Below are 23,735 nucleotides of genomic sequence, written 5' to 3'. Positions count from 1 at the left end.
GGGAAATGCATAAAGGAATAGATTTGTCCAATCCAGGAGAAACGCATCTGCTGCCAGACGGTGAGGGGAGTAGAGTCTGGAGCAAAATTGGAGCAGTTGATGATTGTGAGGAGCTGCAAAAAGGTCCACCTGAGGAGTGCCCCATTGAGCAAAAATGGACTGGAGAGTCATGGGATCGAGAGTCTATTCGTGTGGTTGAAGAATTCTGCTGAGATTGTCTGCCAAGGAATTCTGTTCTCCCTGAATGTAGACCGCTTTCAGGAATAAATGACGAGCTGTCGCCCAAGACCAAATCTTTTGGGCCTCCTGACACAAGAGGCGAGAGCCCGTCCCACCTTGTTTGTTGATGTAGTACATTGCAACTTGATTGTCTGTGCAAAGTAGTAGAACTTGAGGAAAGAGGAGATGCTGGAAAGCCTTGAGGGCATAAAACATCGCTCAGAGTTCCAGGAAATTGATGTGATGTTTCTTTTCCTGGGCACTCCAAAGACCCTGAGTTTGGAATTCATTCAAGTGAGCTCCCCAGGCATAGGGGGACGCGTCTGTGGTGATGACCAGATGATGAGGAGGCAGATGGAACAGAAGGCCTCTGGAGAGATTGTAAGATTTCAACCACCATTGCAGAGACTGTCGAAGAGACGATGTCACAGATATGTGTCGCGAAGGAGGATCCGTCGCCTGAGACCATTGAGTGGCTAAGGTCCATTGAGGCGTGCGTTGGTGAAGATGTGCGAAGGGGGTGACATGGACTGTTGAGGCCATGTGACCCAAGAGTATCAACATGTGTTGTGCAGAGATGGAAGGCTGTGGAAGCATCTGCTGACAGAGATGAAGGAGAGTCTGAAGGCGGTTGGATGGAAGAAATGCCCTCATGAGAACAGTGTCCAGGATCGCTCCAATGAACTGAAGCTGCTGAGTGGGGATGAGATGTGATTTGGGCAGATTGATCTCGAATCCCAGAATTTGGATAAATAGGATGGTGTGGTTGGTGGCCTGAAGCACTTCTTGAGTCGAAGGAGCCTTGATTAACCAGTCGTCCAGGTAGGGGAAGACTTGGAGATGGTGAGTGCATAGAAAAGCGACACTTTGTGAAAACCCTGGGAGAGGAGGCGAGACCGAAGGGTAACACTTTGTACTGGTAATGACAGCGATTTATCATGAAGCGGAGATACTGTCTGGAGGCTAGATTTACTGGGATGCGAGTGTAGGCCTTCTTGAGATCGAGAGAGCATAGCCAGTCGTCCTGAATGAGAAGAGGATAAAGGGTGGCTAGGGAAAGCATTTTGAACTTTTCTTTGACAAGCATTTGTTGAGATCCCGGAGATCTAATATGGGTCTGAGGTCCCCCGGTTTTTTGGGGGGGACCAGAAAATAACAGGAGTAAAATCCCTGTCCCTTCTGATCGGGAGGAATTTCCTCGATGGCGTTCAGAAGAAGGAGGGATTGTACCTCCTGAAGGAGGAGAGCAAATTGAGATGTGTTCAAAGCAGACTCTTTTGGAGGACTTTGGCTGGGAAGAGTCTGAAAGTTGAGAGAATAGCCGTGGCGAATGATGTTTAGAAACCCACTGGTCTGTAGTGATGAGCTCTCAACGACTGAGAAAAGCAGAGAGACGTCCTCTTATGGGTTAAGGCAGAAGAGAAGATGATGGAAGACTGATGAAGGAAGACTGATGATGGAGGCCCTGGAGAATGAAGTCAAAAGGGTTGAGTTGACTTCGATTGCACAGCAGGTTTTACTTGCTGCTGCTGCGGAGCACGAGGTTGCTGGCGTTGCTGCTGACGTTGACGCCTAGGCTGCTGAGGAGCAGAGGGTAAGAGTCTAGCAAAGTAGCGGCGCTGATAAGAAGATTGTGGGCGAAAGGGCCGCGCAGGTGGAGGCTTCTTTTTGTTCTTGAGAAGAGTGTCCCAGCGAGTCTCATGTGCCGACAATTTCTGTGTGGTAGAATCGAGAGAGTCACCAAATAACTCATCTCCAAGGCAAGGAACATTGGCAAGGCGATCCTGGTGATTGATGTCAAGCTCCGAAACCCTAAGCCAAGCGACACGGCGCATAGCCACAGCCATCGCAGTAGCCCTCGAGGTGAGTTCAAAGGTGTCGTAGATTGAAAGGACCATAAATTTCCTAAGCTGTAATAGGCTGGAAGTGTATTGGCAGAAAGAAGGTAGTTTCCATTCAGGTAAGTACTTCTCAAAGGAAGCCAGTTGTTGAACAAGGTTGTTTCAAATAGAAGGAAAAATGAAATGCGTAATTGCCTGATCGGTTGGCAAGCATAGCATTTTGGTACAAACGCTTGCCAAACTTATCCATGGCCTTCCCCTCTCTGCCAGGAGGGACAGAAGCATAGACACTAGTGCCCTCAGACTTTTTTTAGGGTGGACTCAACCAATAAAGATTCATGTGGTAGTTGGGGTTTGTCAAAACCTGGAATGGGAATGACTTTGTATAAGGTATCCAACTTTTGAGGAGCACCAGGGATTGTTAAAGGTGTCTCGAGATTTTTGTAAAAAGTCTCCCTCAAAATGTCATGAAGAGGCAATTTAAGGAATTCCTTTGGAGGCTGATCAAAGTCCAAAGCTTCAAGAAATGCCTTAGATTTCTTGGATTCAGCCTCCAAAGGAATAGACAGAGACTCACACATCTCCTTTAAAAAGGAGGTAAAGGAGGAATGTTCCGGTCTGGAAGAAGGGTCCCGTAGAGAGGGGTTCTCTTCAACTGAAGAAACCTCAGAGAGCAGAGGCTCCTCAGAGTCATCCCACAGATCAGGGTCCCGTACCCGAGAGACACGGCCCCGGGAATCCGGTGTGGAAGGCTCAGCATGCCGGGTCTTACGCACCGATTTCCCGGAACGCAAGGAGGCGGCACCTGGGGAAGTTAAAGGTTGCTGGTGCCGGGACTGATCAGAAAGTAGTGAGGGTTTGGTGGTTTGAACAGCCCGATGAAAACCTCTCGGTTCCGCAGACAAAATTGGCATGGAAGTCGAGGAGGCAGAATGGACCGGTACCGACAGAGTAGAAGCTGACAATAGAGGCTGCTCTACGGCCGTACCGGCGGCTCAGACCGGACCGGGACTCGGAAGGTTCGGTGCCAACAGAGCAGGAAGGAGTTGTTGCAATTGCTCAAGTTGGACTTGGAGGATAGCCGTAATCCGGTCATCCAAGCAAGGCACCAGTATCGCTTTCTTTTTTCTGCGGTACCTGCGGTGCCGCTCGATGCCCAGAGGATGAGGAGGCCGAGGAGGATGCACATCACCTCCATAGGGGGCGTAGCGTTTACGGGGGGGCGCCTCGAGGTCGGTCGGACTGAACCTCTCTGCCACAGCGACTGGAGGATGCTCCAAAGAGGAAGGCTTCTTAGCTGGCTTACCTGAGGGGTGCGACGCTGGGGCGGTATTGCAAGGCGTCGATGAAGTAGGTGCCGGCTGAGACGCCGTCGACAACCGTGCCGATGCCAAAGGATCAGCCATTGCGGCACCGAACAAAAGTTTCTGTTGAATCTGCCTGTTCTTTAGAGTGCGCTTCTTAGAGTAGCACAACGGCTGCAGGTGGAAGCCCTATGATCCAGACCCAAGCATTGCAAGCACCAGTTGTGCAGGTCGGGTCAAAGAAATGGGCCGGGCACACCGTTGGCACTTCTTGAAACCTGGCTGAGGGGGCATGAAGGTAAAGACGGCCTCCGCCAAATCGAAAGCGGAGGCTTCGATGATGACTACAGGCCCCGCCGGGGCGAACCCGCAAAAAAATAAAAAATTAATTTTTTTTTAGATTTGAAAGAAAAAGAAATAAAAAGAGGAAGAGAAGCTTCCAAAAAAGACAAAAAAGTACGCGAGCGGGAAAAAAAATTTTTCAACGGCCGTTGAAAAACACGCATCTGCTTAGCTCCGCGGAAACTAAGAAACTGGGGACTGTGCGCCTCCGTCGGACGGGAAGGCACTCACGCATGCACGGTGCGGCCTAGCTAGAACTTTCTAAGTTCTTAGAGTGCAATCACTCTAAAATTGTCCGTACCGGGGCTCCGTCGGTGCCGTCACCCATCAGTTAAGAATATGCTGCCTGTTTGTCCTGGGATAATCACTGCTTATTTCTAGGATAAGCAGCATAAAATCTGTTTTTATCCTTGGGATCTTGCCAGGTTCTTGTGACCTGGGTTAGCCGCTGTTGGAAACAGGATACTAGGTTTGATGGACCTTCAGACTGTCCCAGTATGGCAACTTTTATGTTCTAAACTAAAGACTAATTATTCTTCAGACCCAGACATGGATGTGGAAGTTCTGAATACTTCTTATACACTGACGACATGGCTAGAACTCTGATTTTGGTTGCAAAATTTTCTGCAGGAATTAAAACAAAATAAATAAAAAGTAATATTTTTTGTTCTTTCTTCATTTAAACAAATAGCATATAGCAGAGCAGAAAAAAAATAAATTGAGGAGACCTAGGATATCATTACATGCAAAAAGGCAGCATTTTGGTGTACTAAACTATCCCTACTTTACAGTGATGGACCTGACAATGCTCCAATGGCAAGTCAAACACACTGAAATGTTCTTATAGCCTTCCCTCAATTTGTACCTTTGAACAGCTTTAGCCCCAGAATTCTTTCAGCAGCTTCATGTTTAGTATTTTACATCTTTGCTTCATATATAATTTACCTCATTACAACAAAAACAGGTCAATACTTCATTCAGTAGTATTCAAAATTGCTCAGGTGGTAGGTATATAGACAGGTGCTAACGAGTATTTTAACTTCTTATCGGTCCTGCTACAACAATTTATGCAAATCCAAATGCAGTTTCTCTCACAAACATTCTAAAGATTTATGTGATCGAGACTTGTGGTTTCTTATTCTGAAATAATTTTTTGAATATTTCTATAATTCCCCTTTCATATGAAAAGTGTAGAGTATACAATATATTTCACAAACTTCTAATTTAATGTCTTTTTAACTATATTTTTTAGACAGCAGAATGTGACAAATGTGCAAGAGTGTGAAGACTTTCATAAAGCAGTACATCAATTAACTGTTGCAAACCAGCAAAAAATGGATTAGAATCTACCAGTAGCAAGCATTCTCATGGTTTGTAGTTCTTTGCACTAAGCATGGGATCCTATACCACAATTTGGGCATGCATAAAATATTACTGTATTTTTTGCTCCATAAGATGCACTTTTACCACCCCCAAAAAGAGGGTGGAAAAGTAAGTGTGCCTTATGAAACGAATATACACCCCCTCCCCGGCAGTACCTTTAAATTGTGGTGGCGGTGGACGGCTGCCTGCTGATTATGTTGGGGCCAGCGGCACACAAGCGCGCTAATGCCAGGGCCTGCGACACTTCCTAATTGTGGTGGTCGCTGGTGCTTTGCTGGATGGCTGCCTAATGATTGCCGGCATGTCGGGACCAGCGGCACACAAGCACGCTGCTGCGTGGGCATGCGCCACTTCCTGAATGGCTGCCGGCAGTTCTCGTGCATTCTGTGATACTGAACTGCCTGATCAGTTTAGCTTAGTGGGCTGTAATGGTAAAATCTTGAGTGAGACAGCAAATTGCCCAAGCCCTGCACCAGCAGAGGAGGGAATGAGCCCGAACATTATTGTGTGGCTCTGAATAAACGCCAATAAAAGTCAAATTGAGGAGAGTCTACACAGTACATGAACCTCATGGAAATTCATGGCCACAAACTGCTACTCTTAAGAATTCTCAGCACAAATAACATAACATAAATTTTTATTTATATGCCATAAAAGCCTTTCTGTTCCATGCGGTTTACAAAAGGTGCTGAGGGAGACCACGTGATGCAGTGAGGAGAGCAGACGTGTGATCTGCAGCTCCTGGGCCCTCGCACGCACATCCCTTCACTACTTACTGTAATCGGCAACTTGCAGTTCTGTGGTTCCCCCCCTCCGGATGGTTAGCTTATGGACCACTTCGTGTCCAAATCAGGGAGCTGCCGAGTCAGCAGAACCGCGGCTAAACCCAAAGAAAAAAATGCGATCGGTGGAACGACAGCATGGTGGAGGCGGGGCCTTCTTCTATGGCGGAGTTCACAGAAACACAACTGAGGCAGCTTACCTCGGTGGTGGCATCTACTTTGGCCACACAAATGGAGAAACTTTTGAGCCAAATACTGCCTTTAGAGACCTTGCTGGGGGACAAGGTAACCTGAACCACTGAGCTAGAAATGAGAGTCTCGGCAGCGGAAGACTCCAGCCCAGACCCTGAGCGATTGACTTGCCAGTCTGGAGCAGCGTCTGGCGGTGAGTGAAGAAAGAACGGAAGACCTCGAAAATCGATCTCGGCGGGACAACTTACGCTTTATAGGGGTCCCAGAAACACTGCCGGATCGTCAATTGGGCACTACATTTAAAGACTGCCTTGCCGCTGAATTTCCCTTGCCTGCTGGCATATTTCCCTTGCCTGCTGGCATGGGTTCCATCTGCCTGGAACGGATCCATCGGGTGGGACGCCCGGAGACAGAGCGACAGCGGCCCAGGTGGTCGTGGTGGCAAAATTCAATAATTATCTCCATAAGGTGGAAATCCTTAAGCAATATCGTCTCCGGAGGGATACTCTTAGGTACGATGATATGCCCATTCCGCATTTTCCAAGATTATTCTGTGGCCCTCCAGGCTCGGCGGCAGAAGTTTCAACCATTATGTGCGGCATTGGCAGCGAAGCAGATTAGATTCCTTTTTCTTATATCCGGTGGCCCTCAAGATTCAAGAGAATGGGGTCTGGAAGGGGTCTGGAAGTCATTTGACTCCATAGAGGCCGTACAGGCCTTGGTGACACGATTTCCCTGATTGTATTTTGTGGAGTCCTTCTGTTCTGGTGGGGGGGTTCTTATGCCTATTTCCATTTTGGCTTGTGCTCGGAGCTGCAGAGTACAGGGAACTGGCTTTGTTGTCTGCATGTGTGACTTTTTGGTTCTTAACAACTTTGTTTAGTATTATCATGGTTTGATGTGAGTGTGCATGAGGGCCCATTGCATTTTGTTGATCTTCTGGGGCTCCATTGGTTGTGGGTCTTGTTGGTGGGTGTGGTTGTATGGGGGGTTTGTTGGGGGAGGGTGGGAGGAGTAGGGGGTTGGGAGGGGTTGGTAGGATGGTTGGGGTGGAGGGAGGTCCGGAGTCCCTGATGGGGGTTAGATATCTGCATCAACACACTATTTATAAATTTATTTTGTATCTAGGATACATTTCATGTCTTTGTTCCTTCTTGCTCTTTCGTGTCTGTTTAGCCCTGGGGGAGGCTGGGCTTCCGGGGTTTGATCACATAGGGCCTTGTCTGCACGCCTTTTTTTGGGACATGTGGACTCGTCGTTTAGGCTGGTCTCCTGGAACACAGGGGGCATTACCTCACCCATTAAACGGCAGAAAATCTTAGTTGCGTTAAAGCGCACTAAAGGTGATCTAGTTTGCCTCCAGGAGACCAGACGGACTGATGAGGAGCACCTGAAGCTGAAATGATCTTGGGTATATTTTGCTTCTCCCAAGGGACGCCATGTGGGAGTGGCTCTACTTTTACGTAATTCATCTCCCATAGGTGTTCAGGTATTGGAGACGGATCAGCTGAGTAGATACCTGCTGGTTTGTTTGCAGGTGGGCACCTTACATTACCTACTATTAACAGTTTAAGGGCCCAATTCAGCTGAACTGCCCTTCTTTCAGAAATTGATTGCTCTTCGCATGAAGTATCCTGCTGAATCACTTTTGTTGCTTGGGGATGTTAATTTGGTCATGGATCCTGATATTGACAAATCCTCCAGTCCCGCAACTCCTTTGGGGCCCAGGGGTCTTGTGCTTACAAATTTTTGCAATGCCTTAGACTTAGTGGATCCCTGGAGACTATTTCATCCAGAGGTACGTGATTACACTCATTTGTCACGGGCACATGGCTCGTGGTCTAGGCTTGATTACATCCTCATCTTTTCTTCCTTATTCCAGCAGGTAAAGGCGGCATGGGTGGGCTCGATACAAATTTCCAATCACGCTCCTGTATGGATAGATATTCAACTTGACGCGAGCCTGATTAGACCCGGTCGTTGGCGATTCCTGGCTTATTTGAGGCATGATGAAGACTTTCAAAAGTTTCTACTGGCGCAGTGGGAGGATTTTGTCTCGACCAATGAACAGCATCAAGGCGACCCCACTCTTATTCTGGGAAACAACTAAGGTCGTGCTCCGGGGTCATATTTTAGCTTATACCTGTACCTGCACGCATAGACTGAATAAGGCGATTGTCACTTTGGAGCGTTCCCTGTGTATGGCTAAGAGGGCTTATATTGCCCATCCTTCGGTATCTACCAGGGAACAATACTTGGCCACGCAAGCAGCGCTCAACTCTCTCTTGCATTCCCGAGCCCAACGTTGGTCCACTTATCGTCGGTATACTTTTCAGTGCTTCGGTAACAAATCGGGAAAGCTGTTGGCTAGAATGGTGGATAGTCATGTGGGAAAGAAACAGATTTTGTCTTTGCGCTCCACAAGTGGCACAGTCATGTTGTTTACGGATGATATAGCTCAGGTTTTATATGATTATTTTGCAGCCCAGTACAGCTCTCTTTCCAGTCCCCCTGGGGACCTGATTGACGACTACCTCCTCGCGTCGGGTATGCCCCATTTGCGGGAGGTGGACATTGCACGCTTGAATAGACTGTTACAGGTAACAGAGTTACAACGTGCTTTTCGGACTAGCAAGGTAGGTACGGCCCCGGGTCCTGATGGTTTCTCAGGGGAATTTTACAGGATGCTGGAACCACAGCTTTGTGGTCCTTTGTTAGCATATTATAATAGTGCTGTGGAGTCTTGGGCTTTCCCGAGATTTGCTAATGATGCCTCCATAGTTTTACTGCCTAAACCTGGAAAACTGCCTGATCTTGCAGGATCGTATCGTCCCATCTCACTAATTAATGTTGACCTTAAACTTTTCTCTCAGATTTTGGCAGATCGCCTCCTCCCCTTGATTCCAACTCTGATCCATGGGGACCAGGTGGGTTTTGTTCCTGGGAGACAGTCGGTGCTGAACGTTTGCAAAATCCTTATGGCTCTTGCTCACGCTCAATAAGTTCAGGAGCCTACCTTGCTGGTTAGTTTGGATGCGGCTAAGGCATTTGATAACGTTTCATGGCCTTATCTTTTTCACACTTTGGACTATATCGGGATTTTGGGATTTTACTGTGCTGCTCTTACGTCGCTATATGCTGGCCCGACTGTGTCTTTGGTTGTTAATGGCACTCTTTCTGACACCGTTTCTATTCACTTTGGAACACGTCAGGGGTGCCCTCTGTCCCCTTTAATTTTCATTCTCACTTTGGAACCTTTATTATGCACCCTTCGCCAATTTGAGGTGAGTGGATTGCATATAGCGGGCCAAGTAATCAAAACTTTGGCTTTTGCAGATGACTTAATGCTTGTCCTTACCAACCCGGCTAGCTCGCTTGGGGCTGCTTTGGATCTTATAGCAGAATATGGTTTCTATTCGGGGCTTACTATTAATTTAGAAAAATCGGTGGCTTTGCCCTCACATTCCTCTATTCGGGATTCCTGGGTGGGTGTCTTTCCATTGCAGTGGGCTAATATTGCAATTAAATATTTGGGCGTGACTATTCCTGCTGATCTCTCCACTTTATATTCATCTAATGTGACTCCTTTATTGCACTCGCTGACTGTTAAATTATGACTGTGGCAGGATTATCCTTTTTCCCTTTTAGGGCGAGTGGCTCTTCTTAACATGATTATAATACCCACTTGGCTTTATATCTTTCAGGTGCTCCCCCTCTATTTGTTAGGTCGGGATGAGAATAATTATATCTGCCTAGTTCGGTGATTCTTGTGGCGGGGTCGTCGAGCTCGCTTACCCTACTCCCAGGTGGCACGACCACAATGTAAAGGGGGATTGGGTTTACTCAACCTTCGACACCTTACCATTGGCTTCAGTATGCGCCACATCAATGATTATTTTCGGCACATCTGTCTTTTCTAATATCTCCTTAGAATTAGTGTGTTTTCAGCAGGAGCACTTCAGTGCTTACTTTCACTCTGTTCCTTCTACTTATTCTTCGGATATGCGCCTTAGGGTGTTTGGACTCCCTTTGAGAAAGGTGTAGAAATGGGTGTGTAAGTTTCATGGTATTAGTGCAAATGAGTACCCCTTTTGCCTTTGTGTGGCAACCAAAATTTTATCCCAGATTTGGGGGGGCTCCAGGTTCCTACAGTGGGCGGCAAGGGGATTGACCCTTTTATTTCATCTGGTGCAGGATGATGGTTCCATGCAGTCATTTCAAACTTTATGCCAGTCTCATGGCCTAAAGGCCGTGGTCAGATTTGCTTATATGCAGATTGCTCATTATGTAGCCACTTTGAACAAGAACAACTTGCAATCTGCTCGACAGGACTTATTGTCTACGGCTTACACTTTTGGCTCTCAGATGAAAGTCCCCCTAAAGTTTCATCTTAGACTCCTGAAGGATGAAACCCCCTTGCCGGACTATGTTCACCTCCAGACCGTGTGGTCTCTGAATTTGAATATAGTGCTTCCGGAAGATACTATATCTCGTGCAGTGGCCCGGCTGCTGGCTTTGAGAAAATATGTATACTTTTGGGAAATGCAATTTAAGTTGTTATTTCAAATTTATGTATCACCTTATAGAGCTTTTTGTGCTAAATTTCGGTCATCAGCTATGTGTGATAAATGTGGTCATCGGACTGCTGCACTGGGACACATGCTGTGGTCTTGTCCGGCAGTTCATGCCTTCTGAACACAACTTTTTACTTTTATAGGGACTTTTTGGACTGTGACTATACAACCTTTGCCTCTTCTTTTGTTTGGCATTTCCCCTTCCTATCATCCGAGGCCACTGGGACTGAAGTCTTTTCTGCGGTGGTCCATTTTATGCGCCCTAAAATGTATATTTCTAAAATGGCTGGACACTGATGCCTCCATCATCTTTATGTGGCGCTCTCAGATGATTTTGTTGCTGACTTGGGAGCGCCGCAATGTGCCAGACCTTTCCACTGTACGGGGGTAGTGATTTACGGCTACCTGGGAACGTTTTTGGAATACCATGACTCCTGCAGCGCGCAGTCGAGTTTTGAACTGTTGACTGTGTCTACTGCTATTTTATGTGTTGTTATTTTCAGCGTTACATTTCAGGGACTTCCGGTCTGTGAGGGGGGGGGGGGGGGGGGGGGGGGAGGGGGGACTGATTGGTTGGTATAAAACTGTTTTCTTTGGAGCACTGCTTGTATGGCTGAATCTTGGTACTTGTGCTTTTTGTCTGTTCCAATAAAAAATTAAATTCCACAAAGGTGCTGGGGGCTGGGATGCATTTAAAAGGTGCTGGGGGTATGTAAAAGTGATGATTGATTGGGGTGGGGGGATGGGACAGAATTTAAATGTGCTGGGGGCGCTGGGATGGAATTTAAAGGTGCCGGGTATATATTAGTATACAATTTGGTTCTGAATGTTTTTTTCTCATTTTTCTCCTCTAAGTCTTATGGTGAAGTACGTCATATGGAGCGAAAAATACGGTACAATAAAACAGTGCATTAGAAAAAAAGCACAGTTTTACAGAATCACAAAACTCACTGTCTTTTTTTTTTCAAATATATATAAACATACTTGTTTTTTTCTTTCTCTTCTAGAGAAGGCAGCACATAGATATCATCAATTCCTTTTCTCAGAACTTGGGAGAGGCTGAGAACTGGTTCTCCACTACTGAAGACAAAAAAGTAGAGTACCGATATAGAGTGTTATAGCAATCTCTCACTATAAAAAACCAAACCTTTCTTAACTCTCCACTCGTAAAGCCCCCCAAACAAAAATAAATCTAATAGTCCCTTCTATCCTTGCCTTTTGTCAGTTAATGCCATCTTTATAGCTTGTCTTTTTAACAGAGTTTTCATAAGTTTCTTCGTTGTTTTCTTGGAATCACTGGCAGCAACTTCCCTTCGTTGTCTTCTCTTTGCCTAAAAAATGTAAAGCAACAGACATAAAAGATATGTTCACCAGCTATCATACCTTCTTTATTTTAAATCACTGAAGTCATTTAATCTCACTAGCAGTCTCCAAGCATCATGGCACTATTATCTTGGCCAAAGTAAAAAAAAGAGGCAAATTTTATGGCACAAGTAAGAAACTTCCGAGTAAAGGTTTCTGACATTCTGTGGCAAAAGTTGTAAAAAATTTGCTTCATTCTGCATATTCCCATGATATAAACAGGCTTAATTTGTAGCCAAAAGGGAAGTGGAACAGTAAAGTTAATATATGCTTTGATTTTTAAGTAATGAAGCATATAGTGAAGTTATTTTGTGTTGATTTGAAGATTTCACTTCACTTACTCTCCTTTTTTGAGTATTAAGTTATTTAACCCTCAATTACATCAAACATCAATTCAAAATACAAGCCTTTGAGGGGAACAGGATCCATTGTACCTGAACTGTAACTTATGGCAAGATTCTCAAAAGTTTAATGCCGTCGCTAAACTGTTTTCCAGTGGTTTAGTCTGTATGCAATTTAGCGGCGGATTATGTCTTTAGCGAGGTTTCTAGCATTCTCAGACAATGACATGCAAATGGGCTTTTCAACATTGAAATGAGCCCTCCGGTGGTTTCTTAAAAATGCCAAGCCATTTTCAAAAAGCGGTGTCTGCTTTTGGCGACAAAAATAAGTGACTGGTCCAGGAGTGCCAGTCAGTGTCAGACTGTTAGAAAGCCCTGTGTTGTGATGCAGCGGGAGAGATGCCTATTCTCTCCACTGCATCACAACACTCCTTCCCTGCAGTGGCAGCGAACACCCCCTTCAAATTGGCAGTAACACCCCCGCAGCAGGAGAGATGCCCACTTTCTCCTGTTGCCCTAAAATCCCAGCCAACCTAGCCATTGCAACAGGAAAGATGCCGACTCTCTCCTGCTGTCCTAAAATTCCCACGGACCCAGCCGTTGCAGCAGGAGAAAAGCCCACTCTCTCCTGCTGCCCTAAAATCCCCCCATGACCCGACCTAATGGCTCCCCCACAGTGGAAGAGATACCCACTCTCCCCACTTTAAAGTGACCCCTCTCCCCCATTTCTGCCACCCGCCCACCCCTGACATTAGCCACCGAAGCTCCCCCTTATAAGGGGAGGGGCCAACGACGTTCGGTGTGCAGCGAAGGCGAGCGGCAAAGGCGCTTGCCTTAGCGAGAGCACCTTTGCGAAGGGCCTCAAGAAGGGCAGAGTTAGTACATCAAGGAAGGGCGACAAGGTAAGAAAACCAATAACTAACACAGCAGAAAATCTTAAACTGTTATCTTTAAGCAGGAACGACGATGGAAGCAGAGGGAAACCAGAAGATGAGCTTTCCAGTGTTCTGCACAGACTGTCATATGTACCTTCCCTCGGGGAGACATTCATATGTATGCAGTCGGTGTCAGGAGCTGAAAAGCTTGAAGAAGGAAGTCAAGCGACTTGAGGACAAAATAAAGTAACTAGAAGGACTTTACACCACGGAGGACCCTATCAGGAAATTTGAAGACTTCATGAGTGAGAGACACATCGAGAAGGAAGTCAGGGATCTCGAGGAATTCATTGAGGAAGCATACAGGAGGAGGGTGGAAGAGAACAATCTCCAGATGAAAGATGAAGTTACACCAACACCAACATGGAAGGGAGAGCAAGAAACAGATGACCTCAAAGAAGACACCCACAGAGGAATACTGCACGAGGGGGAGGAATTGGCTAATCGATGCCCAAAAGAAGAGAGAGCGAAGCACACCGAGGACATCGACCTGAGACTGAAGCGAAATTTGAAGAAGGGAAAGTCAGCGATTCTAGTGGGAGACTCGATCCTGGGGCATGTGGACAGCCACATAGCAGGAGGAAGAGAGGATCGGCTGGTGACCTGCCTCCCAGGAGCAAGAACCAAGGACATTGTGGACAAAATTGGGAAGATCCTGGAAGGAGCGGAGACGGAAGATCCACATCGGGACGAATGATGTCAGCAGGAGAGATTACAGAAGAAGCACGCTGATAGAACAGTTCAGGATTCTGGGAAGGAAGCTGAAGATGAGGGCCCCAGAAGATAGCGTTCTCGGAGATCTTACCAGTACCGAGGGCAGATGTGAAAAGGCAGGTGGAACTACAATCAATAAATGCGTGGATAAGGAGATGGTGTGAGGAAGAAGGGTTCCACTTCGTGAGGAACTGGACAACGTTTTGGGGCAAGAGCAAGCTCTACAGGAGAGATGGACTGCACCTGAGAGCGGCGGGAACAAGACTTCTAGCAAACAACATCAAGAGAGAAATAGAACAGGCTTTAAACTAAGAGGAAGGGGAAAGACGACAGTCGACCTAGTGTCGACGATTCAGAAGAAGGTATCCCGTGAAGATATTAAGGGGAAAATAGGCTGGGAAGAAACAAGGGATGAATTACAGGACTCAATTAACCCAGAAGAGGAGGTTAGAAAGATTGTAGCAAAAGAGAAGACACTAAAGACCGAAGCACAGGGAAAGGAAATGAAGACAACAAAATGCCAGGATCTAAATTGCATATATACTAATGCAAGGAGCCTAAGAAACAAAATGTGGGAACTAGAAGCCGTGGCTAATGCAGAGGACATAGACATCGTTGGAATCTCTGAAATATGGTGGAATGAGGAAAGCAAATGGGATACAGCGCTGCTGGGGTACAAGCTCTATTGCCAGGACAGGTCAGGACAGAAAGCAGGTGGAATAGCCCTATACATAAAAGAAAGCATACAATCGACAAGAGACGACCAACAAGCTGGAATCGCCATGGGTTTAAAATACCGGGTAGGAAAGGACAATGAAATAAAGATGGGCCTATACTATCATCCACCCGGGCAAACCGGAGATATCGATAAAGAAATGGAAGCTGAGATGAAGCGAGAATGCAAAAGCGGTTACACAGTTATTATGGGAGACTTCAACTACCCCGGGATAGACTGGAGTCTTGGAAGCTCAAGATGCGCTAGGGAGACAGAATTCCTGGAGGCTACACAAGATTGCTTCATGGAGCAGCTTGTTAGAGAACCGACAAGAGGAAATGCCACTCTGGATCTAATCCTAAATGGGTTAATGGGACCTGCAACTGAAGAGGAAGTAGTGGGACCATTGGGAAACAGCGATCATAATATGATCAAGTTCAAGGTTGAAGTAGGAATATTGAAAAGAAAGAGAACCATACAACTTTCAACTTCAGGAAAGGAAACTACGAAGCAATGAGGGGAATGGTAAGGAAGAAACTTAGGAACACTTCCAAGAAATGCCAAACGGTGGAACATGCCTGGCCTTTTTTCAAGGACACGGTGAGCGAGGCTCAAAATCTGTACATCCCCAGATTCAGAAAAGGGTGCAAAAAGAGTCGAACAAAAGATCCGGTATGGATCACTAAAATAGTGAAGGAAGCGATAGGCATTAAGAAAAAATTCATACAGGAAATGGAAAAAGGACAAAACTGAGGAGAACTGGAAAGAGCACAGGAAGTATCATAAAGAATGTCACCATGTGGTTCGTAAAGCCAAAAGAGCGTATGAAGAGAGGCTAGCCAGGGAGGCACAAAATTTCAAACCGTTAAAAGGAAACAGCCGGCTAGGGAGGAGGTGGGACCGCTGGACGACGGAGACAGGAAGGGAGTAGTGAAGGAGGAGAAAGAAGTCGCGGAAAGACTTAACATGTTCTTTTGTCTGTATTTACGAACGAAGACACAACCAACATACCGGAACCTGAGCAATTCTTCAATGGAAATCAAGCAGAAAAAATTAACATCCATGAAAGTGAGTCTTGAAGATATGCGCAGGCAGATAGAAAAACTAAAAACTGACAAAATCCCCGGGTCCGGACGGAATCCATCTAAGGGTTCTGAAAAAATTAAAGGAGGAGATAGCAGAACTACTGCAGCAAATTTGCAACCTATCCCTGAAAACAGGAGTGATTCCGGAGGATTGGAAGATAGCCAACGTCACGCCCATCTTTAAAAAGGGATCAAGAGGTGACCCTGGGAAACTACAGACCAGTGAGTCTCACCTCGGTTCCGGGGAAAATGGTGGAAGCACTGATAAAAGAAAACATTGATGAACATTTGGAAAGAAACAAACTTCTGAAAACAAGCCAACATGGTTTTCTGCAGGGGGAGATCGTGCCTAACTAATTTATTGCACTTCTTCGAAGGAATTAACAAACAGATGGACAGAGGAGACCCCATAGACATCATATACCTGGATTTCCAAAAAGCCTTTGACAAGGTGCCACATGAGCGTCTACTCCGGAAACTGAAGAACCATGGGGTGGACGGAGACGTACATAGATGGAACAGAAACTGGTTGGCAGGTAGGAAACAGAGGGTAGAGGTGAAGGGCCACTACTCGGAATGGAGGAGGGTCACGAGTGGTGTTCCGCAGGGCTCGGTCTCGGGCTGCTTCTATTTAATATATTCATAAATGATCTAGAAACAGGGACGAAGTGTGAGATAATAAAATTTGCGGACGACACTAAACTATTTAGTGGAGCTCGGACTAAAGAGGACTGCGAAGAATTGCAAAGGGACTTGAGAAAACTAGGAGAATGGGAACGAGATGGCAGATGAAGTTCAACGTTGAAAAATGTAAAGTATTGCATCTGGGAAACAGAAACCTGAGGTACAACTATACAATGGGAGGGATGTTAGTGAACGAGAGTACCCAAGAAAGGGACTTGGTGGTAATGGTGGACATGACAATGAAGCCGACGGCACATTGCGCAGCAGCCGCTAAGAGAGCGAATAGAATGCTAGGTATAATCAAGAAGGGTATTACAACCAGGACGAAATAAGTTATCCTGCCGCTGTATCGGGTGATGCTGCGCCCCACATCTGGAATACTGCGTCCAATATTGGTCGCCATACCTTAAGAAGGATATGGCGTTACTCAAGAGTGTTCAGAGGAGAGCGACACGTCTGATAAAAGGGATGGAAACCTTTCATACGCTGAGAAATTGGAGAAACTGGGTCTCTTTTCCCAGGAGAAGAGGAAACTTAGAGGGGATATGATAGAGACTTATAAGATCATGAGGGGCATAGAGAGAGTAGAGAGGGACAGATTCTTCAAACTTTCAAAAAATATAAGAACAAGAGGGCATTCGGAAAAACTGAAAGGGGACAGATTCAAACAAATGCTAGGAAGTTCTTCTTTACCCAGGGTGTGGTGGACACCTGGAATGCGTTTCCAGAGGACGTAATAGGGCAGAGCATGGAATTGGGGTTTAAGGAAAGGACTGGACAATTTCCTGCTGGAAAGGGGGATAGAAGGGTATAAATAGAGGATTACTGCACAGGTCCTGGACCTGTTGGGGCCGGCCGCGTGAGCGGGCTGCTGGGCACGATGGACCCTCAGGTCTGACCCAGCAGAGGCATTGCTTATGTTCTTATGTTCTGCTGTTGTGTTTATCTTGACAGTGTTTTTTTCTGCACATGTGCCCATTGCTATCACCAGCGATGGGCACATGCAGATTTAGTGAATCTGCGCTGCTGTTTGCCGACCTCGTTTGCATGTGCGATTTTTTGAGAATGTCTCGTTTTTTTTAGATTCACTATCAAAACGGCTGCGTTAATGTGGGTTTTTGAGAATTCTGGCTTTAGTCATTTAACTTTCCAAATCTGTGCTCCAGTTAAGTCTAAAACCCAATGCAAAGTAACTTACCAGGGTCTGTTTCTTCAGTAGTGGGGCATCCCCATCAAAAACAAAAACAGGCTTGATCCTGAAGAAGAGCAGCTTGCAGAGGCGGTGAAATAGCACGAGGAGATGGGCATTCTGCATGGTATTCCCCTGACGATCTCTGACTCCTTTCACTGCTTGGTTCAACCAAATGCTTATATCTTTCAGTAATGTTAAGGAGGGAAAATCAGCTTCATTTACATGCAACATCAAGTAATTACACAACAACAACAACAAAATTGTTTATGCAAAACCTGAAGAAAGTAGTCACTCAATTTTTAAAGCAGGTGATCTAGGAGGAAGTGATGTCAGCTTAGCTCAGTGGTCTCAAACTCAAACCCTTTGCTGGGCCACATTTTGGATTTGTAGGTACTTGGAGGGCCGCAGAAAAAAAATAGTTAATGTCTTATTAAAGAAATGATAATTTTGCATGAGGTAAAACTCTTTATAGTTTATAAATCTTTTCTTTAACAGTTTAATAAGACATTAACTATTTTTACTGCAGCCCTCACAGTTAAAGTTTAACATCTTTCCTTTCTCAGAACTCATACATTTCAATCACTATACTGAAAATAAAATCATTTTCTCTACCTTTGTTGTCTGGTGACTTTGTTTTTCTGGGCTTTTAACTATGTTTCCAAAGCCTTCTTGTCCATTGACCGTTTTTCTCTCCATCTTCATTTTCTGCCTTGCATCCATCTTATTCAGTTTTTCCATTTTTCTGCTTTCTTCTCAAAATCTACTTTTCCATGTCTTACCTTCCCTTCCTATTTCTCTCTCCTTCCCTCCATATTTCCATGGTCTGATATCTCTCTCCTTCCCCTCCAGTGTAACATTTATCTTTCCCTTCCTCCTTTCTGCCCCCCTGCAGTCCATCTTCCTTCCCTTCCTCCTTTCTGGCCCCACTCCCAACCCAACATTTCTACCTCCTTTCCACCAGTCCAACATTTTTTTCTCTCTTCCACCTGCATGCTTCTTCTTTGGTCCTCCTTCCCTCAACCAAACAACATTTCTCTCTCCTTCCATGAGTTTAACTTTTCACTCTCTGTCCTCTCCCCCTTCCCCAGTGTAACAATTATTTCCCTCCTTTCTGCCCTCCCCATCCATCTTGACCTCTCCATGAGTCCAACACTTTCTGCCTCCTGCACGCTTTCTCTCTCTGTCCTTGCCTCTTCCCTCCTTCCCACCCTCAACCCAACATGCTCTTTCCCCATGCACCATTTCATCCTCCTCTCCAGTGTATAGCACATTTTCTTTCCTTCTCCCTTCCTTTACCTCTCCCTTGTCCAGAAGTACCCCTTCTCCCTTCCTTCCTCCCCTGTCCAGCAGTACTTACATTTTGCAGTGTTGTACGCGATTTCACAGACTGGGCAGGAAAAGAGGCTCCAGCGTCAACTGACTTTCAACTTCCTGCTGTCGTCGCGTATGCCGGGACTCCTGCCTTTGTGTATCCGACGATGGCAGGAGTCCTGGCATATGAGGCAGTTGCAGGAAGTTGCAAGTCAGCTGACACCGGCGCCTCTCTTCCTTCCCAGAGTGCAAGATCAGGTACAAGATTGCGGGCTGCAAAATAGTACCTGGGAGGCTGCATGTGGCCCGTGGGCCACGAGTTTGAGACTGCTCGCTTAGATGATGGTAACCTAAGAGATGAGCTCCAGTGCAACTCTGAAATAAAAGCAAGCTCACCTAGCCAGGGGAGAACATCAATAATGTTTGGGATATTTAATACTCCAAGAATCACTGGTGAAGTATATGGTGGTAAAGAAAAGGCTAGCCAACTTGAAAACATTCACTTATGGGAATATGGCTCTAGTCCTGACCAAGGCAGGAAGGCAAGATGGTGACTTGGCAGCACAAAGGTGCTAAGGAGTCAGAATGCCATGAGGAATGTCACATTGCAGTAGAGGATTCTCAACTGCTAATGAGAGGTGAACTCAAACTGTTCTAGATGTTAAGAAGAAAAATCACTGCAGTATGGGGCAGTGGCGTACCTAGGGTATGTGGCACCCGGGGCCCATCATTTTTTGACACCCCCCCATGTAAAAATTTTTTTATTTTTTTTTGCAATAACCATGAAATGGAATAAATGGTCAGAATAGAAACAGGCAGTGAAAATTTTCTTTTATTGAACCTCATATATGTAACCATTATTCCAAACATAACATAACATAAATTATGTCTAAATTGTCATGACATTAGAAGTACATATGGAGTAGTTGCAGGTGATGCTTGGGACAGTTCTGATTGTGTTAGTTCGGTTTTATGTGTTTTTTGAATAGAAGGGTTTTTATTTCTTCTTGAAGGTTTTGCAGTCTGTTGTTGATATCAATTGGTTGTAGAGTTGGGGGTCGAGTGTTGCAGCTCGAATGGCTAGGAGGTTGTCGAACAGTTTTTTTCTTTTGACGTTTTTGGTTGGAGGGTGTGTGAATGGTGCACAAGTTCTCCTATGTCTGTTTGAAGTGGATTGAATTATTTAGCTGAAGAAATTAGTTACCCCCCATTCCACACACATTAATTCTCTTCCATTTTTGTTCCCATTATAAAAAAACACTGATAAGTTTCCAGGAAAAAAATACATTAAAATAAGAAGTGAAAACAAAGGCCCCTACAGATGAGAACATAACAAAAGAATAGCCTAACTGGGTCACACCAATGGTCCATCATGCCCAGTAGCCCATTCTCATGGTAGCCAATAGTGCTGCCCGTTCAGAGAAAAATATTTCATTTGATTCGATTCACCCTGTTGAATCGATTTTTCGATTCGATTCACTGTTAATGACACCGCTTTTTAAGTTTAAACAAAGTATAACAATAAATTTCACAACAACAATAAATTTCACAAAGTACTTAAAAAAAAAATCACATTTTTCCATTAAAGCAGTTCTGGAGACATTTGCTTGAACAGTCTTTTTTCCCAGTCCATAAGTAAGCAATATGAAAAAGATTTCCTTAATTATCTACTCAAACATTTTTGCTATTTACTTTCATTGTACCTAGACTATTATTCAGTAGAAAAAATTTAGTTTGTTCAATCAAGCAGAACATTCACTCATAGAAGTCCAATGTCCACAAAGGATTTGATTGAACAAACCAAATTTTTTCTACTGAATAATAGTTTAGGTATACTGAATAGCAAAAATGTTAAAGCCACACAGAAAAGCAGTAAAAGTCAATAGGTTCTCCAAGTGGGAACAACCTGATGTCTCAGCACTTGAGGAAAAGACCACGTAATAATGTTTATAAGATAAATCATATAAATGATTATACTGAAGCAGGGTGTCCTCAGCGTGAGAGGTAAGCGAGAGGAGAGAATTCTCCAGCGCTTTACACAATAAGGCACAGGTTAATCACCCTCTGCCTGCAGTGCACACCATCATAGGACACCTCAGGTGTGCTCAAATTAATCAATGTAATAAATTAAACAGTAATAAACAATTGGTCAATCACAAGAGTGCAAGATCAAACAGGTTGTTCCCACTCAGAGAACCTATTGACTTTACTGCTTTTCTGTGTGAGTAGATAATTAAGCAAATTTCTGATAGCCTACAGAACTGATTCTCACCTTCCATCCCCAGCCCCCAAGACTTACCAGACTCCCCCCCTGCCGATGTATTTACTTACTGCCTGAACTGGATATTAAATCGTGGGGAAGAGAGGAGAAATGCGGGGAAAGAGCCAGCCAAAACTAGTATTTGTTGCTGCTGAGTGCACCAATCCAGGGCAAGCAGACGCTTCCCCCATGTCTTAATAACAGACAATGGACTTTTCCTCCAGGAATTTGTCCAAACCTTTCTTAAAACCAGCTACGCTATCTACTTTTAACATAACTTCTGGCCACTTCATTTTTAAGCTTAGATCTTTCCTTCCAAACAGAGACCTTGCTAGATGTCAAATACAGCACAAGGTAACTTCACATGGACTTAACTGTGCAGGAAATGAATCTCCTCATACACCCACCATATAGTGCAAAAATGTGCAAAGGTCTGTTTTTTTCTTTCGATCACTACATAGCCTAATGCCACACAAGCAGCGCTGTTACAAACATATTCTGAAGGTCAATGCTAAGGTTGACAAAGTTTCCTTCCTTGGACCAGAAGGAGATACTGACAAACCACTGGAAGAGATTCTAAAACAACTACCCAGAAATAACACCCAAAGACCCACTCAGTGTGTGAACCAGTTGAGTGGAGTGGACAAACTGGGGGTGGAAATGGGCCCAGAGTTTGCTCAGCAGAATTTCTCAGACTACCTCTTCCTCTCAACACACTGACATGCTACCACCACCACCAACACTAGGAACACCTCACCGAGTATGCCAGCAATGCTTATAAACTTTATAAAACACATTATTATATTTTCTTATAAAGCATATATTTTAACTGAACTCAGCCTTGCCATTCACAAAAATAGAAAAGTTCCCATTTCAAGCTGTCTCATGTACACTTTTCAAATCTAACATATTGTAATCACAAAACAGAAAATAAAATTATTTTTTCTACCTTTTGTTCTCTGGTCAATATTCAAATCTTGTTGGTCCCAGGCTCTTGTTGTCTTGCTTGCCAGGGTCTCCTTTCTCCGTGCTAACCATCCGTCTGCCATCTCTGTCCTCCCCTTCCGTTTCCCTTCCCTCTCCCGGAGATCTGGCATCTTTCCTTTTTTTGTCTCGATCCACAGATTCACCTTTTCTCAACTCCCCACCACCCCAGGATCCACCATCTCTCCCTTTCTGTTCCCAACTATCCTCCTATCCAGTATCTCTATCCCCCCTCCACACCATCCCCCTGTTTCCAAGTTCTCTCCCTTTCTGTTCCTTCCCTCCCTAAATCCCATTATGCACCATCTCTCTCCCACTCCTCTGTTTTTAGACCCATTATTTCTAACCCCCAAAGTCTGGCATATGCACGTATCTTTGAACCCCCCCTTCCCTCTCTCCCTCTGTGTACTTATACACCAGGACCCCCCCCTCCCCCGAAGGTCTGTCCCCCCTCCGAAGGGCTACACCCCACCCCTGAAGGCCTGCACCCCCCCGAAGGACTTTACCTCCCACCCAAAGGTCTGTCCCCCTCTGAAGGCCTAAACCCCACCCCTGAAGGCCTGCACCCTCCCCGAAGGATTGTACCCCCCACCCGAAGGTCTTTCCCCCCCTGAAGGCCTGCACCCATCCCGAAGGCCTGCACCCACCCCGAATGCCTGCACCCACCCCGAATGCCTGCACCCACCCCGAAGGCCTGCACCCCCCCGAAGGCCTGCACCCCCCCGAAGGCCTGCACCCCCCTGAAGGCCTGCATCCCCCTGGAGGCCTGCACCCCCCCTGAAGGCCTGCACCCCCCCCCCCCCGAAGGTCTGTACCTCCTGAAGGCCTGCACCCCCCTGAAGGGCCTGCACCCCCCTGGAGGCCTGCACCCCCCCTGAAGGTCTGTACCTCCTGAAGGCCTGCACCCCCCCCTGAAGGTCTGTACCTCCTGAAAGCCTGCACCCCCCCTGAAGGCCTGCACCCCCCCGAAGGTCTGTACCTCCTGAAGGCCTGCACCCCACTGAAGGCCTGCACCCCCCCTGAAGGCCTGCACCCCCCCTGAAGGCCTGCACCCCCCACCCGAAGATATGTCCCCCCCTGAAAGCCTACACCCCCCCAAAGGTCTTTACCTCCCACCCAAAGGTCTGTCCCCCCCTTAAGGCCTACACCTCCCTCTTAAGGCCTACACCCCACCCCTTAAGGCCTACACCCCCCATCTAGTACTGTCTAATGCAATTAGGTACGGGTCAGGAGGCCAGAGGGGAAGCAGGACATTGCAGCAATTCCCAACTGACCCTCCCCCCTCGCCCTCTAAAGAAGGAGCCGGCTAGCAAGAGGAAATTGCCGATCCTGCTTTAGGGGGGGAGGGTCAGTTGATGATTCGGGAGGCTGATTTTGGGCTTTTAAAAAAATTGATTCGGGCAGAAATAAAATAACAATAAAACCACCACCAAGCAGCCCAGCGATACACACCCTCAGTTCCTGCCTTAATTGCAGTGTCCCACACGGCTCGGGCTCCCTTTCTTGCTTCCACCC

General features: G+C 45.9%; 1 protein-coding gene across 5 annotated transcripts in view; it reads right to left on the bottom strand.

Annotated features, from left to right (window-relative positions):
- Positions 1 to 23,735, bottom strand: part of LOC117363217 (DNA repair protein complementing XP-G cells-like) — a 650,515-nt gene that overhangs the window by 470,510 nt on the left and 156,270 nt on the right. For all 5 annotated transcript variants that reach the window (XM_033950644.1, XM_033950648.1, XM_033950643.1 and 2 more), the window contains 3 exons: positions 17,672 to 17,847; positions 11,853 to 11,968; positions 11,622 to 11,717 (listed from right to left, as the gene is read on the bottom strand). In XM_033950644.1, the coding sequence (XP_033806535.1) occupies positions 11,622 to 11,717; positions 11,853 to 11,968; positions 17,672 to 17,847 (388 nt within the window). The remainder of the gene's footprint in view (positions 1 to 11,621; positions 11,718 to 11,852; positions 11,969 to 17,671; positions 17,848 to 23,735) is intronic.

This window comes from Geotrypetes seraphini, chromosome 6 (genome assembly GCF_902459505.1).
Source record: "Geotrypetes seraphini chromosome 6, aGeoSer1.1, whole genome shotgun sequence".
Classification (NCBI taxonomy): Eukaryota; Metazoa; Chordata; class Amphibia; order Gymnophiona; family Dermophiidae; genus Geotrypetes; species Geotrypetes seraphini.
Note: the sequence above shows the minus strand (reverse complement) of the source record. Positions and strands in the feature narration are given on the sequence as shown.